General features: G+C 40.5%; 1 protein-coding gene across 1 annotated transcript in view; it reads right to left on the bottom strand.

Annotated features, from left to right (window-relative positions):
* Window positions 1-43: 43 nt before the first annotated feature.
* The window catches only part of LOC111234969 (SPRY domain-containing protein 3-like), a 55,920-nt gene continuing 38,429 nt past the window's right edge, over window positions 44-17,534 (bottom strand). Inside the window, exons 8-11 of the mRNA XM_022763226.1 lie at window positions 16,219-16,276; window positions 9,742-9,861; window positions 9,019-9,158; window positions 44-4,905 (exon numbers count right to left, since the gene is read on the bottom strand). Of these exons, the coding sequence (XP_022618947.1) occupies window positions 4,771-4,905; window positions 9,019-9,158; window positions 9,742-9,861; window positions 16,219-16,276 (453 nt within the window). The 3' untranslated portion in view covers window positions 44-4,770. The remainder of the gene's footprint in view (window positions 4,906-9,018; window positions 9,159-9,741; window positions 9,862-16,218; window positions 16,277-17,534) is intronic.

Here is a 17,534-nt window from a genome sequence, read left to right as displayed (position 1 = left end):
ATACTCTGCCTACAGACCTATAGTATTAGACACAAAGAAATTTGAGATGGCAAACTATTCAACAAAAACTGCAAACCAAACTTTTCAATTCAAAATATGACTGATATAAAGAGCTACAATGTGAAATACAAAAAACGTTTTGCATCTCATAATTTCTTGCATTTTACATTATAGCTTTTTGTCATAATGGAATGAAAATCATTTTGGTTTGCTTTTCTTGTTGATAGTTTGCGAGTCCACATTTCTTTGCAATTTTATTAATGGACAAAATTCATCTCATAGACTTACCTTCTGGAAAAACACGCAGAGAATGTTTTCTGTGAATGTAGGTGAATCCATAATTAACAACTTTGTGTTTAACTGCAGACTAGATTTTATAAGAAACTTTATGAACAGATTATGAACATTTTTAAATTCATTATTACCAAATAAAGGATAAACACCAGCTAGAGGGATTTTCCACAACCTGGCAACCCAAAAAACTGATTCTTATTGGCTCATAACTGATTAATGAAGCATCTATAAAATAGAAACCTTAATTATAAATCACAACCTTTGAACCCTTTATAAACGGTGACATATCAGAGAGTGGTACCAAATTCAGGCTCAAAAACATTGGAGCTACTTGGTCAAAATTTTAGAACATTTAAAATAAAACAATACACAACTTTGTTACATTGCTGAAACCTTTATTGATGATCATACATGTACTGAACAAGGCCATTATAGTGCAAGTCGGCGAGGGATTATTATTACAGGAGTCCTTGGTGAGTACGTTTGAAGACACTACAAAACTTTTAACCAGATTTAGCTCTAATTTGGTTGAAAGGTGTCATTTTTTGTAAACTGAGATTCTGAGTAAACTTAAATATAAGTGACTTTAATACCCTGAACTTAGATGTGGCCGAAATGTCCACATCAGTGTCGCATTAATATCTTTGCACTGTCTAGCTTAGGTTTTACAGTTTAGGCTGTAACAACCTGTACTTAAGTCTCTATCCAGCCCTGCAGGAGAAGAAAAACAGACTGATTCACATTTTTTAACATGTCTATACAGATGACTCTAAAACAAATGCATGACAACAGCTAAAAACAAAACATACAATCTCCAGCAGATATGTGATTTGACAGTTAAACCCTGTGTCGTAATTTTACAGCATGTTATATCTCTAGCATTACTGTTTGCAGTATCCTAGTCTATGAATGATGCGGTTTGTCCTCAGGCCAAAACACTACAAAAACCTGCTGCATGCACCTTACAGGAAGGTACAGAGGAATGTACATTAAAGTTACAGGGCTGCTGATGTTGTAATGGACAGATACAGATGTGCGGATGCAGACAAAACCAATTTGATGAAGATTTTGGTTAACCGATTTAGCTAAAAATAATAATAATAATAATAATAATAATAATAATAATAATAATAATAATAATAATAATAATGTTGGTATCATTCCCTTTAATCAAACAGAAGAAAAAAAAAATCATCACTCAGAATTATTTGTGTGGAAACCAGCTCCCACTTACACAATATGACAAACCCAACAGTATTTCTCATTCTCCTACACAGATTGCTTCAGCTTTTGGGCCTGTATCACGAAGAAAGTTCAACTCTTTGGGGGTCGCCTGTTTAACTGAGCCAAACATCTGTGATACTGGATAACCGTTATTTACTAAACTGGAACTGTTAAAGGGGAACTAAACCAAATGTACACATCAAAGTCTAGTTATAGGTCTTCTGGAGTCCCGCTGCATATGTGGAAAAAAAAGTTCATGTTCTGTGGCTCCAGTGGGAGACGAGTGAAATCTGATAACTCCCTAGAAGTTGGATGGGTCTGAAGTCTACGAGTTTGTAGACGGTTAGAAACAAGTGAATTTACCAGACCTGTGTAGCCCACTCCTTATCTTTATGTGAGGTTAGCAGCTCAAAGCATGACACACCTGGATCTGAACAAACTATCAGTGGTTGAGTTGCATTGTGGGTAATATAGGCACCAAGTTTTGAGAAAAAAGAACGCATGGAATAAGAGAGACGATGGGCATGATGCAAAAAAAAGTATATACTTCGTACGAGTTTCAAGTCAGATTCTTAGCTGCACAAACTTGTAAATAATTATTTTCATCTCTACTTTTTAAATGTAGTACTATTTTAGTACCTATATATATATATATATTTACAAAACATAAACTGTCAGTAAACTGGCAATATCATGTTTGAACTCCAAATAATTCTGATTAAGGTATTATGATCCTTATGTAAAATCAGTGTTTTTTCCCCTGTGGTGAAAAGCAGAGCATCTGTTCATGATTTCTGGACCACTCGTAATTTCCAATCGTAACCTAAGAGAAAATTTGAAATACAAGAAAATTCTCTTAAGAACAAATTTGTTGTGATTAGACTGAACAGAAATTACTGCTTGACTAGGTCAATCCTCCTGAAATGTTGCATGTATAATTTAAACAGCTAATTAACAGGCTGTGCAATTAATATGAAGCTATAATAATCATTCATTAGCCTGTTGGTTGTAATCCATCTCTCCCTTGTTAGAACCTCAGTTTTAAACCCAGAGTAGACACATGGATCAGTCTTATGATAAATTAAGTTTAAAACTTTTGGGTTTTAGACTGTTGATTGGACAAGTTATCTGAAAACACCCACTTGGGTTTTAAGAAATTGTAACATATTTTCACCCCTTTCAACCAATTGATGAAGAAAATAATTGGCGGATTAATCAATAATGAAAATAATCATTAGTGGCACTTTCTTCTATCTTTGTCATAATTATCATGTAAGCAATACATAAAAATGTTTCTGTTCTTTAAAACTCGCAGCTGTTGTAAACTCTTCGTCCATGTTTGGATTCTGAAGGAATGATGACTTCAATTTTCCAGTGATCTGATTGGCTGGCAGTCGGACTATTTTGACCAGGTTCTGCTCTGGTTACAAATGAGCCGGATCTACTGTTTTCTTACATCTCAAGATAATTAAATTGATAACTTTTGGGTTTTAGACTGTTGACTGGACGAGCTACAGTGGGGTCAAAGGTCTGAGACCACTTTCCCAAATGGGAAAGTCCCTCTCCATCTACAAAACCTGAGCTAATCCCAAAGATATCTGGATAACCCCACTAATCTCACTTTGTGATACAGGCCCCTGGTGCTGCTGTCATATGCTGGAACACAAGCACTTTTTTTTTTTTGTTAAACCACATGCAGCAACCAAACATCATTGTCTTTTTACTTAAAAAAAAACATCCAGCAGTTAATAATACACCACATATGGCATCACAGAGAGGAAGTTATGTTCTGACTGGAAAAGCAAGAAATTATTTTGAGCAGATATTTTCTGTCTCTTGGCTCTTAAGCAGTTTTTAAGCTAAAAATAAATATCACATCATTCTAGCTTTAAGGTTAAAACTGGAAAAAAAGGAAAATTAAAGTAGAAAATAATCCTTCATATGGAGAGCTAACATGCACAGAGAGTAAAACCTCTACAAATGGAAATGTCAAAATAACAGTATAACACATTACAGTATGACAGAATCCAATTCAATAGCCCTGAAACTGATACTTCTGTGTGAGGTGCAAAGGTAAATTTTATTTTCAGGTGTGTATTGAACACGATGGTTATTTTTTATGGCTGTAGTTTGTTATGTTACACTGGATTCCATAATATAAGGTGTTCCTGTTATTTTGTCCACCCACTGTATGCATGTCTTCCTTTAAAGTCTCCTCATGTTCATTCATGTTCTAAAAGAAACAAAAAAAAAACAAACACATTCCCTGAACTTTTGAAGTAGAAGATAAATTTAAATGTGTATTTTGCAGATTCCTTGTAGAAAATATACCTGACACGTTCATTTACTCCGGCTCCAACGTGAAACTATAAAATACTCACAAATCTATTCATCCACTCTTAGGAAACGTCTGATTCTGATGCTGCTCAGGAGCAGAATCGTATGTTTGGTAGTGATTACTAAAACTTGTAATAATCCTCTACAATAATCAGATCCAAAATGAAATATTGAAACAGATCCACTGTTCACTTCCAGCCAGCTCCAGGAGAGCAGTGAGGGAGTTTGGGGCAACAGCAGGTCCCTGATCGCTCACAGGAGGGCAGCCTCACCCAGAAAGAGGGGACAGGGAGAGAGAGGTTGAGAAAGAGACAAAGAGAGAGAGAGAGAGGGAGAGAGGGAGAGAGAGAGAAAGGGAGAGGGTCTATTCCCTGAAACATAAAAGTGCCAACAAGCTCTGACTCGGCACAACTGTTGGCCTCGCTCTGCTTTGCTTGGGGTCGTGACAAATGAAATAAACCAAGCGTGCCAGACCTCATGAGCGGGATTTAACAGCGCAGTGTTTCAGAGACACGCTGCATGCAGACGGAGGTTAGATGAGAGGATGATAGCAGTGCAGATTGCATAGTATTATCGGTTAAATGTCTCTCAGGAGTCATTTACTCCTGCACACTGCACGCTGTTAACCTACACAGCTCATGTAGGATATCTATCTCTCTCTCTCTGCTACTTTACAACCAGGAGAAGGGTCTGGTTGTGTTTCTGTGATGATTGTGAGATGTACACAATGTACTATACAAGTCTTATAAATAAAAGCCGGGGGTAGTGTCGAGGAAGACGACAGCGACGTGCATGTGTGCAGCTGAGCCGAGTGTGCTCTGGCGAGTGTTAGCAGCATGCTAGGCTACTGTGGGTGAGCTCTACAGTGCAGCCAGCTGTTTGCAGGGCATCACAAGTCCAGTCCAAACTCTCAGCTCATCCACTGAGAGGATGTAAATCCACCTTCACCTTCTCTCCGCTGCTTAGCATTCCCACGGTGGGGTAGAGGCCACCGGGAGGAACCACCATCTCCCTCCGGCCCATTAGCTTCCCGTTCCTCGTGAAGAACACCTGCAGCACCACAGGGGGGCGACAGTGAGTTAAAATACACAAACATGAGCTTTTCAGTGAAGGTAAACCCCCCGATGGAGCATTGGAGCAATTAGTCAAGAAAGAAAAGTCCTTCATAATGACTGATACTAATACAAACTTCATTGGAGAGTACTCAGTGTGTCACTTGTAAATAGGAATTATGTGCAGTTAGGAAATATGGTTTAAAAAAAATAGGTGACAGTGTAATGTCTGTCTTCTTGGGGTGGGGTGGTGGTGGGGGGGGAGTCAATGTTTACAGTACATGTCTCTACTAAATCAGCGAGTGATCAAACATTATCCAGCTGTTCTCAAAAGAACATCAACAAGCTTTTCAATGCTAATACTGAGGGCTTCTTTCCAAGTCTGAGAACAAATACCGACATACTAAAACAACAAGTGAAGTACTGTGGAGTGTGTGTCTACGATAAATCAGGCTGAGTCACATATCAAACATTTACTGTGCCACCCACTCTAAAAAGAAAGGCTTAACCGCTATTCAATTACAGATGAAGGGTAAGTGAAACTGCAACAGGCTTCATTAGTTTGAACAACACCGGCAGTGCGGCAGTACAGTGTGTGCTGTGGGTCTCTATTGCGCGCGCACACACACACACACACACACACACACACACACACACACACACACACACACACACACACACACACACACACACACACACACACACACACACACACACACGCGCCCCCCCCCAGCACCCCTCCACACGTGCAGCCGTGCCCATAGAGGCCTCTGTAATGTTATGGAGCAGTGCACTGAGGGTAATATGTCCTGCTGAATAAATATTGACAAATCCCTGGATTATGATTCGGCCTGTTCTATTCTCACCCACTTGGGTTTCAGTACCGCGTGCTCTCACACCCGCTCAATGACCTCCGTGGCCTCTGCTTGCACAACTGCACAGGCAAGTTTGCCCGGCAGCTATGAGTCAAGACAAAGTGAAACCGCAGTAATTAAAACCATCACAAACAAACAACGGTTTGAGCATGAAGCGGTTAGATGATTAGCGAGTGCTGTGCTGAAGTTTTAGACACTAATGCTTTCAAAAATAATGCCAGAAATAGCTTTTAATTATCTAATGACTTCATGCAAAGAGCAATAAACAGAAAATAATCAAATCAGTATCTGGTGTGACCACCTTCTGCCTTTAAAACAACATCAGTTCTCAGTTTTTCAGGTATCTGGCAGGTAAGTTGTTCCAGTCACCTTTGAGAACCTGCCACAGTTTTTCTGTGGATTTAGGATTTAGTCTCGGTGTCTTCTGTCTCTTCATGTAATCCCTGACTGACTCTATGATGTTGAGATCAGCGCTCTGCGGAGGTCTAGCCATCTGTTGCAGGACTCCTTGTTCGTCTTGTCTCTGAGGATAGTTCTTTATGAATCCGGCTGTGTGTTTGGGCTCCTTTGGACTCAATCTGACGCCTCGCTGATGGTGTTGTGTGATGGATAAGAATCTAAACATCTAAAAGAGCCTAAAACTTTTGCACAGTGTTGAACATTACAGTGAGGTTCAGTGAGATTGGCCGCTTGTGTGGATTGCCATATAAAGATCACAGTGACGGTCTCACAGGAGCCATGTTACACCAGAATATGAGGTCAATCATTATGATGCAAGTCGCTGAAGTTTCTGCCCTTGTAAGTCATGTAAAATAATTGCTGTTATCCTGCTGTGTAGTGCACTCCATGAAGAGTTGGCAAAAAAAAAAAGTAATATATATTAACGGTACGTCATGGAGTTTTTTTGAACACTGATAGTGATAGAGCATAATGTTGTTACAGGTGGGTCTCTGGTTGTTCCTGTGCGCACAGAGCACGTACGCGACAAGACAGACTCTCCCACTGATCTACAGGTGGCAGTAACGAGCCAAGAAACACAGCAATGTGCCCACAAAGGAGTGAAGGAGAAGACTGCTAGCAATTAATCATGGATGTAAACAATGCAGTTTTTAAAATGCTTCGAAAATTTGTCTGGAAATGCATTTAGTGCGTTTGTTAGTCCTCTCGGATACACAAAACATGCTGTGGTGAGTAACAGTGAATGTAAACAGGAACAAAATAAGATGAGAAATAAATAAGAAAAAAATCCACAGGGCACCTTGCATTTTATTTGTGCTTCAACTCTTAATGTAGTTCCTTTAAAACAACTCAACTTTAAATCAATCTGCTGTAAATCCATCATGTGATTTTGTTGCACTGTGTGTGTCACACCTCATTTTAAAAGCATCCTGTCTGGTGGTTAGTAATTAGTAAGTCAGCTGGCTTTATAAATATTATAATCAAGTCAGGCCTTTTTTAAGGAACTACATTAATGATTATTAGAGTGCCTTGGTTTAGCTTAGTTTGTTTATCAGGCTGATTGACTACTTATCAAGCAGTGGTCAGCTAGCTACCTACCAAGATAGCTTGATTGCAAGCTAATAAATTACAGAACTAAACTTAAAAATGTAATTTCACAAACGTTGATAAAAACCAGATATGTAACAAAGCTTTATAAACTATATAAATGTGACTGTGGAGAGTCGACTTACCATTCTCCCAGTGCTTCTCTACTCCTCTTGTAACTAATAGTTTTAATGAGGCAATCAAAAATACATTTTCAAGATTGGCTGGCACAGATTGTGGCACAGTGTAACCAGGGATACCACTAGCGCCAAAAACTTCGGTACCAAGTCGATGCCAAAATTCGGAAAACGTGACTCTACTTTTTTTTCTACACCATCACAGGTACTGGAGGTACTGTAGATGTCGTACATGTTGTAGGTATTGGACATGTGATTCTTGGGGAGCAGCATAACAACCCAGCAAGAGTTCTAGTCTGACGATGACGACGACGACAACAACACGTGGAAAGGCGATGGCAAGTGCAGGTGCAGCAACAGGTCCACTGCATTCTTGTCGAAAAGAGTCGTGTATGGAGATATTTTGCATTATTATTAACACCCCAAAGCCAATAGATAATAATCTATGTGCTTTCAAAAAATCTTTTCTTCATGCTCAAAATGTCAGACTCAGGACTGATGCACAAATATAATTTCATAACACTTTGGCTATTTAGGATATAGACACTGTATAAACAGAATGGAGATGTAAGGATGTGTCCATCTGTAGCTTAAAGTTTGACTGTTGTGATGCTGCACTTTAAAGCATCTCCATATACCTCCCCCTGACTATGTATTGTACTTACCTGTATAGATATACAGTTTTATCCTATAAATTGTCTCCTAAACATTTTAACGTAGTTTCAATTTACTCTTCAAAATCTCCAGGTTAATCTGGCTGCTTCTGCTGCATTCACAGAAACTCAGTAGAATAGGATGTTCAGGAAATCCGCCCCCAATTCCGGCTCGGGAGCGGTCACACATAATTTTAACCCCTAATGTTCACATTTGTTCAGTTACTTATCTGTTGCGGTAGTAGTGTAGTGAAAATCAGACACAAACAGTTAATGATTCCTTCTAAATTTGTTGAATTGATGGTGTCAGTGTTAAAACTGGATTTTACTTTGCAGCCATTTTGCCACATATTTGTCGACATGTCTGTAGCTGTGAGAAATTACAGTCTGAACAATGACATGAGTGTAGCATTACAGACCCAGTAACAAGCTTTTAAAACAGAGCTCATGCTGTAAAAACTGTAACCCACTGTTATCCTCTGTTGTCATCTCCACATGTATGATGTTCCCAGCAAAAAAGCTCTGATGAAAACCCTCTGCTCACTGCCTGCTTAGCACCAAACAACAGTGACTAGTTTGTGAGCACAATGAAGAATTTAGCAGAATTTAGCAGCTAAAGAGCCAGAAATTTCCCTCAGGAGTTGGCGGAGACCAAATCCCAGCTAAAGTGATTCAATGCAACATTCATTAGTCCAGATGGATCCTGATGTTGCTCTGTCGGCTGCATGTCTATATAAGAAACTCTTCACTAAGTCTGCCAGACTCGATTTATGAGATGATGATTTGTCAAGTATGTGTTACAGCTTGTTACACTGCCCCCTAATGGCCATGCAAAATAAACTGTGTGTACAATACATGTATGTGTAGCGAGTTAAAGCAGCTGTGTTAGAGTATTCCTCACCGTGACCTTCCTTCCCTCCTGTCCCTGCTCTGCCTCTTCCCCATCTTCCTCTTCCTCCTCTTCATCGTTGAGGTACAGAACGTTCTGGACACCTGCGTGACCCGGACGGACCTCCAGCCGCTCCCAGTCGTCCATGTCACCTGAGGACAAAAATGGAGCACAGCGTGTTTGAGAGAAAGGCATTCATGTGCAAGCAGAGCAGAGCGGAGGAGACACTGAGCCACAGGTTTATTAACTGATGAAATACCAAGCGAAGTAACACAGTGTGGAGGAGGAAGACTGCAAAACATGTTCATTAATACCACAAAATGAGATGTGTAGCCTTATTAGTGGGCCCTCGTAAGGTCAGATGACATTAGATGCTGTCTTGTGCTGTCTGTAAATTTGATTATTGCAGTACTTCTGAATTGTTATTACATGTTTGGTTATTTGAAACTGATGCACTGACATCACCTGAGATCAGGAAAGTCCATATTTGTCTCTCTTGGAAAGGATGGGGGATAAAAATTTTGCCTTTCAGTGACTGCTCAGTTTTCCATGCGGGGGACCTTGGTTCACATCCAGTTTCTTTCCCACAATGAACTCTGTTAATACCGACTGTTGCAGCAACTGTCTTATGCTAAACCACGGTAATCAGGTTTAAGAGCGAAACCTCCCACGAACATGTCAACCCGCTTTAATGAATGACAGTGTAATTGTACCACCTGAACCCGGTGCCCTCACCTTCTCCATCCAGGATGTAGTCTCGTGGGAACATGATGCCGCAGCCCATGATGTCACCTTTGAAACAGCGAGGACCAAAAGCGTCTCCGACCCCGCTGCCGTGAAAGATCTTCCCATCGTCTGTCAGAGAAGAGGAGTGAGACAGAACTATGTTTGTTAACCTGTGAGCAGAGTTCCTCCAAGTTAGATTTAATTTAATACCACATAGAGTGCAAATAAATACCTGTTTTCACAATCAAAATGGCCTATAGATATTTATTGTTATATCACATAGTATATAACATTAAATCCTAATGATGTGATGAATTAAATTAATGCGACCTGGAACAGATATGTGGCATAAAAATGATTAATGGTTTAACCAATTAAAAATGATCAATTAATTTAAGTTTGTTTCAGCTTTTAGCTAAAAGCAACACTTGTCCATTATGAAGCAATGAGCTTCATAGCTGCTGTAGCTGCTGTAGCGACAGTGTTTGCTATAGGCCTGGGGCCCGTTTCACCAAATCAGAAACATACAAGCTGCTACTTGCAATATGTGATCACTTCCTCCAGCAGCAACCTTGACATGTTCAACTAATCAAAAGAAACACCATACTTGGGACCCATGCATGAACAGGCGAGAGCAGGACACAAATTTATTTGCAGGTGACTACAAGCCATTTGCATGTGACAGTCATTTGTAAACAGGACGCTGTCACTAATTGCGACCTACGTGTAAGTAGTGCTTGCAAATCGCTTTTGTTGAACAGACCCCTGATGGTGCTGATTGAAACTCCGCAAGAAAGGACTGAACAGCCTCCTGTAGCGCAATCCACTGTCACAACAATCCCTCTTTCAGTTTATAAGTGTATACACATACAAAAATGTTTTACAACTAACATTACTACCACCAGCGCGCAAGAGGAAATATTTTCTAAATTAAATTAAACCCGGTTGAGGAGACTTTTTAAATCGTTTCAAGACCTGTGTGAGGTCATTTTTGCTTTTCTGTTATGTGTGTCATTGCTGAACTTCACGTTTAATGTATTTACCACAATGTGCAACATGTGTACATGCAATGTAGCACTAACATACAGGACATCCTGACATTCCAGTCAGATGATGATGTGTAAAGGTGAAAGCAGAGCTAGCAGAAAAAAAAAAAAGACATCGACAACATCCAAAGGAAATCATCAAAACAACACATACTACAGTTGCGAGAGACAACAATGGAAAAAAAGGGCAAAAGAAAAACATTGCAGAGGTAGCCTGCAGACGAGCTCTCCTCAAGCGAAGCGGCGTGGCTGCTGCTGGTAAATATTTATGGAGTTGTCATGGGACCCGTCCCCGGCTCAGGATACTGTTTAAACAATCTCTATCTGAGCACCAGGAGGGAGACGGAGACACTGTATCATTACGGCTCCCATGCGGGCCCTTGTCACAACACCACACACCAGGCAAACAGTGGAGCCACGCCGGCACAGGCGCAGCGTGGCTAAAAATAGCAGAGCCCGGCCTTTGGAGAGTGACAAGGACTGGCGCTGGAGGTGAGCTGCGGTGTGGAAGTCCAGGTTTGGGCCTATGGATGGAGCTAGTTGACCGGGACAGTACAAGCAGGAAAAGCCTGGTGGAGCATAAAGGGCTGGGGCTGGAGGGATGTTACCTAAAGCAATGAGGAACTGGAGCACTTTTTCTTATTACATTGTATTTATAGATCCATTGACTCAAACTACAATCATACAATACAAAATTCATTGACAAGCTTTTAATTATGTTTTAAAAAAAACTTTTACTTTACTTACTTTAAACAAATGTCTGTAAACACACAAACTCTTTTCTGTTTAGTGTTTACTACTGTTTCTTTCATGAGTGTCCTGTGTATTTAATACATAATGACATTTAGGCTGAAACAGTTTTAAAAAAATTAATTACCAACAATTTTGATAATCAATTTAACTCATTTATTAAGCAATACATTCTCTGCTCACAGATTCTCAATTTTCTATCTGTTTTATATTTCACTGCAGATTGAAAATGACAGTTAATGAGACAAAAAAAAAAAGATCTGGGCACTTGTGATGATTTTCACTGTTTTCTGACATTTTGTAGATTAAACAAGCCACTCCAGAAATGTAGTATTGTACTTCAATACATTTGGGAGACTCACAAGCCACAGACTTAAAAAAACAAAAACAAAGAGTGGTTACAACTAAAGCTGTAGGACTTTTAGTCACTAATACAGGTCAAGTTCCAAACATCATCCCACTACCTCCTAAATGCCGCTCGTCTTTTTTTAAACTCAAGAGATCACACAACTGCTTTCATTGGCTGAGTATTACTCTTCAATACAAATTAACTGAACTTCATGTGTAAAGTCGGTGGAGTGTCCATGAGTTTAATCAATTACTTGGAAGAAATAAACTATTCATTAATAGACAATGAAAATAAATTAGTTGCAGCATTAAATTATAAAATGTTCTGCATGGTAAAAGTTTAAATAATCTTGTCATAAAAAAGTCTGTTTGTTCTAGTAGAAAGTAAAATTCATTCTGGGAGGCAGCTGTCTGAGGCTATTTTTGTTTTTGAGCATACAATAATAGTTCTGTTGCTTTTTTTCAAGTGTGCTTTGGTACTAAAAAGGGTGGAAATCGATATACGGGAAGCAGGCTCAATTTGGAGCTAGGATGTGGCGGAAAATGTTAAAATTTGTGTTGGAGACTAGAAAGTTTAAAATTAGCAAAGAGGTGTTGACCAATGTTTGGCTCCGAGGCTAGTGATGGAGCAGGAACCTGGTGATGGTGTTAATGCAAAAGTCCAGATGATAAGAGTGAGGCATTTGTTGGTAAGAATAACAGAGACCTTGACCGCCACCAGGTGCTGGATTTAAGGTTCATCCTTGGAGCAACAAGAGGGTGAAAACTGGATCTGATTTTAGGGTTTGGAGTCTGGCCCACAGGAGGAAAGGGCAGGAGGCTCTGTGGCTCCAGCTAAGAGAACCTGGCTGAGGACTGAGACCAGCTGGGAATAGGAAAACAGGCTTTCTCGTAACATGAGAGTTTGTCTGGAAAAGACTGGGCTTCCCTGCCCAGGGAACAATGACTACACAGACTCCTAAAACATGAAAAATTAAAACAAAATATTTATATTCTTCCATGATTCCACACATGTTCATGAGAATTTACTATAAATTCCATCTGCAGCTGCCATGTGAGTTTATCACTAACAAAGTGTTAAGCTGTTCATATATAATATACAGTTTACTTCCTGGGCCCATTTGCCAGGCCCCAGCTATTATGTATATGCACAGTACATTTAAATAATCTTCGGTCGGACCTACTGCAGAATGAAGTGGTGCAGCATGAGCAGCAGATTTTCCGGGCCATGAGGCACTACAGACTCTACAGGTACATGGTACTGGTGCAGTTACTGTCTTCTGTACTGGCTGTAGCCTGTACGTTGGTGCTGATGAGACATACAACAAAATTATATTGTTAATTGATTTAAACTTAAGTAAATGATAAGAAAAGTTAAAAACTTAACCGTCAGTCATTATGGTAATTGACTGATCCAAGTAATTTTTTATGCAAAAATACCAAAAAGTCTCTCGTTCCAGTTTCTCCAGTGTAAAGAGTGGCTTTTCTTGGACTGCTGGTCAGACAATTGCGATGAGCAATTTCCCTATTATTATCTTATATTTAACAAAGCAAATAATTAATTAATCGATTAATGGAGGAAATAATCTGTAGATTAGTGAATAATGAAAATATTCATTACTTGCAGCCCTGATTCCTTTAGTTGTGTGGTGACACCCACAGTACAGACACATGGTCTGGGCACATGCTCAGTTCATCTGGCTGTAACGTGCATTTACCTGAACCTCCTTGTGCCTGTAAGTGTTACAGAGACGACGTCATCCAAATCCATTTTTGTCCCATTAGGTAAGAAGATGATATTATCGCCCTGCACAACATATTGCTATTGAATAATTGTTTTTGTAGAACCTGAGCTGGAATCAGATTAGATCCTGTCACTGATATACAACATAGAAGTTAGACTGAGCCCTATTATCTTGTGTTGGCTTGGTGGTGAGGGATGGATGGTGGCGGTGGTGGTGGGGCACAACCTTCAGCTGCGGGTGTTGAGTCATAGCACGTGTGAGTCACTGATGGGGGTGTGGAGGGGGTGACAGGGTTAATGAGGCTTGCTGAGGAGCACTCACTGGTTGGATGGCTGGTTGCTCCTGATAGGGCCCACAGGGGCCCACAGGGGCCCGCAGTGCCCCATGGCCCATTAACTTGCGGAGCCAACGTGAGCCAACACACAGGATGGAGGTCCGCGCTGGGCCAGCTCCCAATACAAACACTGGTAGTAACACCAGCTCAGGCCAAAGAACTCTCAAACTATATAAGCTATACAAAGGAGTAGCGATAGGGTTGGCAGGCATTTGTGTATATAACTGGAATATATCTGGATATGAAGTAAAATAACAACCTCAAAAGTCAGTAATACACATCTCATGTGATCCAGGTCAACACTGGTCACGTGCCCAACACAACGCAGCATAAATCAAGGTGACAGAAACAGAGCTCAGTAGTCAAACTGTACATGCACAGTATAAATAAGAAAAGGACGAACGTTGCACTGAATCATTATGTAATTTATGTATTTGCCTCCAGGCTGCATAATATAACTCGAGAACCTATCTTAAGCCACGGTAACGATAAAACCATTACAAATACTCACAGTGGACTAACCAACAGCATGGGGTACGATAATGATACAACAGTGAGTTTACACAGTCTATATGAAGCTAACACCTGCCAAGAATATCCTGGCACATATTTGCCCTTTTCAATACTAAGGTCAAATACAAAAACTAACCATTAATGCTAATAAACAGAGGCACCACTTGTCATAGGAACAGCTTTCTTGGCTCGCACCGAGCAGGAAAACCAAGGTAACAAAGCAGAAGTAATTTGTTCTTACAGCAATTTCTGCTGTGGTTGTATGACCTGGTGTATATAACACTATGTATACATTAAGTTTTTGTCATCCTGCCAAAGAGCATCGGCCTTAAATTCTTGAGGCTCCTCAGCTGTTCAGTGAAAATCTCAAATGCGTACAGGGACGAGGGGAGACGTGAAGAAGAGGCCCCGGCTGTTGATTTTAAGTAGCTGGATCAGACCCTGCACTTTAACCCAAGCATGGGAAGGCAAACCTCATACACACAGCGTGGAAAACCACATACATCATTTTAGTCTCTAACAAATAAGATTAATGGGAGCTGTGCTGGGGCGTGCACATTTCTGTGGTGTCCAACGCACAGCAGCCAAACCAGGCAGACCGCAGCGCTAGACCTCTGGGACTGGCATGGTGAGCCTCTGTGAATGACTGGTCTCGTCTGTCACTCAGCAATGAGGCATCATCCGCAGACCCCGGCAGGACACCCAGCATCAACTGTTATTATTATTAATGTATCTCAAGTATAAATGGAATCTGCAAAGGGATACGGGGATTTAGGACTATAAACATCAACTCGAAACATGAATGGAATGTGCGGAGTGAACAAGAAAATGTGTTTTGATAGCTGATTTAGAGGTCAACTGGAAGAAAGTATATAAACCTTCCTCTAAAAATAAATTCATACACATTTCCTGGTGGAAAAACATAGACAAAAAAATGGCATTTGTGGCGTGTGAATCATTCAGAGTAAGAGCAGCTGAAATCTCCTGTGAGAGAGATTAACAATGGGATACTTCAGACGACCAAAATAATGTTGATAAAAGCCAGCAAGCTCCTAACTGCTTCACTCAGATAAGGACTAACAAGATCTTGACTGTGACAGTGGATTTCCAGATAAAGACTCAGCTACCCACCGTAGCTTGTACGGTGTAATAACAACCACCTACCTACTGTAGCTGCCGCTATTCTCATATCATGGCAGCAGCGTTTGATAGCTAATCTCTTAGCACTGATAGCGAGGGATGCTGAGGCCTGGAATGGGTGCTGTAGGGGGGTTTGTGCAGATGCCTGTGCAGATAATGCTCACAGGCCTGTGGTCACAAACAACCAAGACTGAACGTGTGTGTGGAAGCATGGGAAGATAAAGATAACTCAATTTTTTTGTGTGTCTTTTTGGTTCATCACTTAGAGAGATATTTAGATCCACAAACTCCCACAGAAAGAGATGGAGATTTGATCCTCCTCCTTTTTCTGATGCTGTCACCGTCTCTTTTATCTGCCTTCTGTCCTTTTCATCTACCTGCAATCCTCCTTGATCTCTGTTTGTGCTAGGCACCTTAACATCCAGCTGAGGCGGTGCCCTGTGATGTTTGCATCTAAAGGCAGCAGATAGATGCTTTAGAGGAAGTATATCCGATTCATGTATTTCATTGAAACAAGACTACAGGGGAATTCCACATGCACAAAGGAAATAGCACACACACTTATACAAAAGAAAGAAAGACAAAGAGAAGAATAAGGTTGAAATCTCACCTGCATGGTAAGCCACTGACCCTCTACTCCATCCCGGATGTCTGTTCCTTGGGTAGTCCTGCACAGACAACAACAGATACACAGGTCAAAAATACACAGTCTCAGTTTACATGATTGGTTTTAAACCTATGTGATATGGACAGTCAAGAACATGCAGGTTTTTGCTCACTCAAAAACTAAAAAAGGCAGAGATCTGTGAAGGATACAAAAAAGATTCTGCTGCATTTAAAGTTCCCAAGAGCACACTGGCCTCCATAATTCTTAAATGGAAGAACAACTAAGACTCTTCCTTGAGCTGGACGCCCAGCCAAACTGAGCAATCAGGAGAGAAGGGCTTTGGTAAGAGAGGTGACCAAGAACTTGATGCTCACTCTGGCTGAGCTCCAGAGATCCTTTGTGGAGATGGGAGGAACTTCCAGAAAGACACCCATCAAAGGTCTTCAAGAACCTTAAGCAAGTCCAGTTGCCTTTGTATAGCTCTAAGAGATAGTTCCTTTAATGAAAACCTGGTCCAGAGCGCTCAGGATCTCAGACTGGGCCGAAGGTTCACCTTCCAATGGGACAATGACCCTAAGCACACAGCCAAGACAATGCAAGAGTGACAACTCTGTCCCAACCAGATCTTTGACATGAAGCCAATCCAACACCTCTGGAGAGACCTGAAAATGGCTGTCCTCAAATCTGTAATCGCTGCCAAAGATGTTTCAACTAAGTACTAAAAAGGGTACTTAGTTGGGTAAAGGGTCTGAATACTTCTGTCAATGTGATGTTTCAGTTTTACCTTTTTGATAAAAATTCTAAATTTCTATTTTTGCTTTGTCATTGTGGGGTAGTGCGTGTAGACTGATGACGATTTTAGCATAAGACTGCAACATAACAAAATGTGAAAAAAGTGAAGGGGTCTGAATACTTCTTGAACGCCCTGTATATACATAATTCAACTGAACATGACCAACTTTAAATCAACTCTAAAGTACAAAGCCAGTACTGTGTTTCCCAGTGTTGCTCTGTATTATAACCAGTGCAAGTTTCGATCAGGTTGCTGCATTCCTTTACCCATGTTAACATGTTAATGACTGTGAGGATTTCTTTCCGTTTCCCCCTCTGTTCTGGATATCTGTCAGTGTCTGCTACTTCTCTCAGAGCTGACGATATGTTTGTCTCTCACTACATCTGTCTGCATGTACAGTATGTATGTCTTTCTCCAGGTTTCACGATGCCAACAGAAATAACCAGTGGGCCAACTTTCGGATTAGATCAGAGCATGACTCAGAGGTAATTACCAGAGATTTTTATCTGTCTTCTAGGCTGCACCT

This window comes from Seriola dumerili, unplaced genomic scaffold (genome assembly GCF_002260705.1).
Source record: "Seriola dumerili isolate Sdu_G_001 unplaced genomic scaffold, Sdu_1.0 BDQW01000468.1, whole genome shotgun sequence".
NCBI lineage: Eukaryota > Metazoa > Chordata > Actinopteri > Carangiformes > Carangidae > Seriola > Seriola dumerili.
The sequence above is the reverse complement of the archived record's forward strand: the minus strand, read 5'-3'. Positions and strand labels throughout refer to the sequence as shown.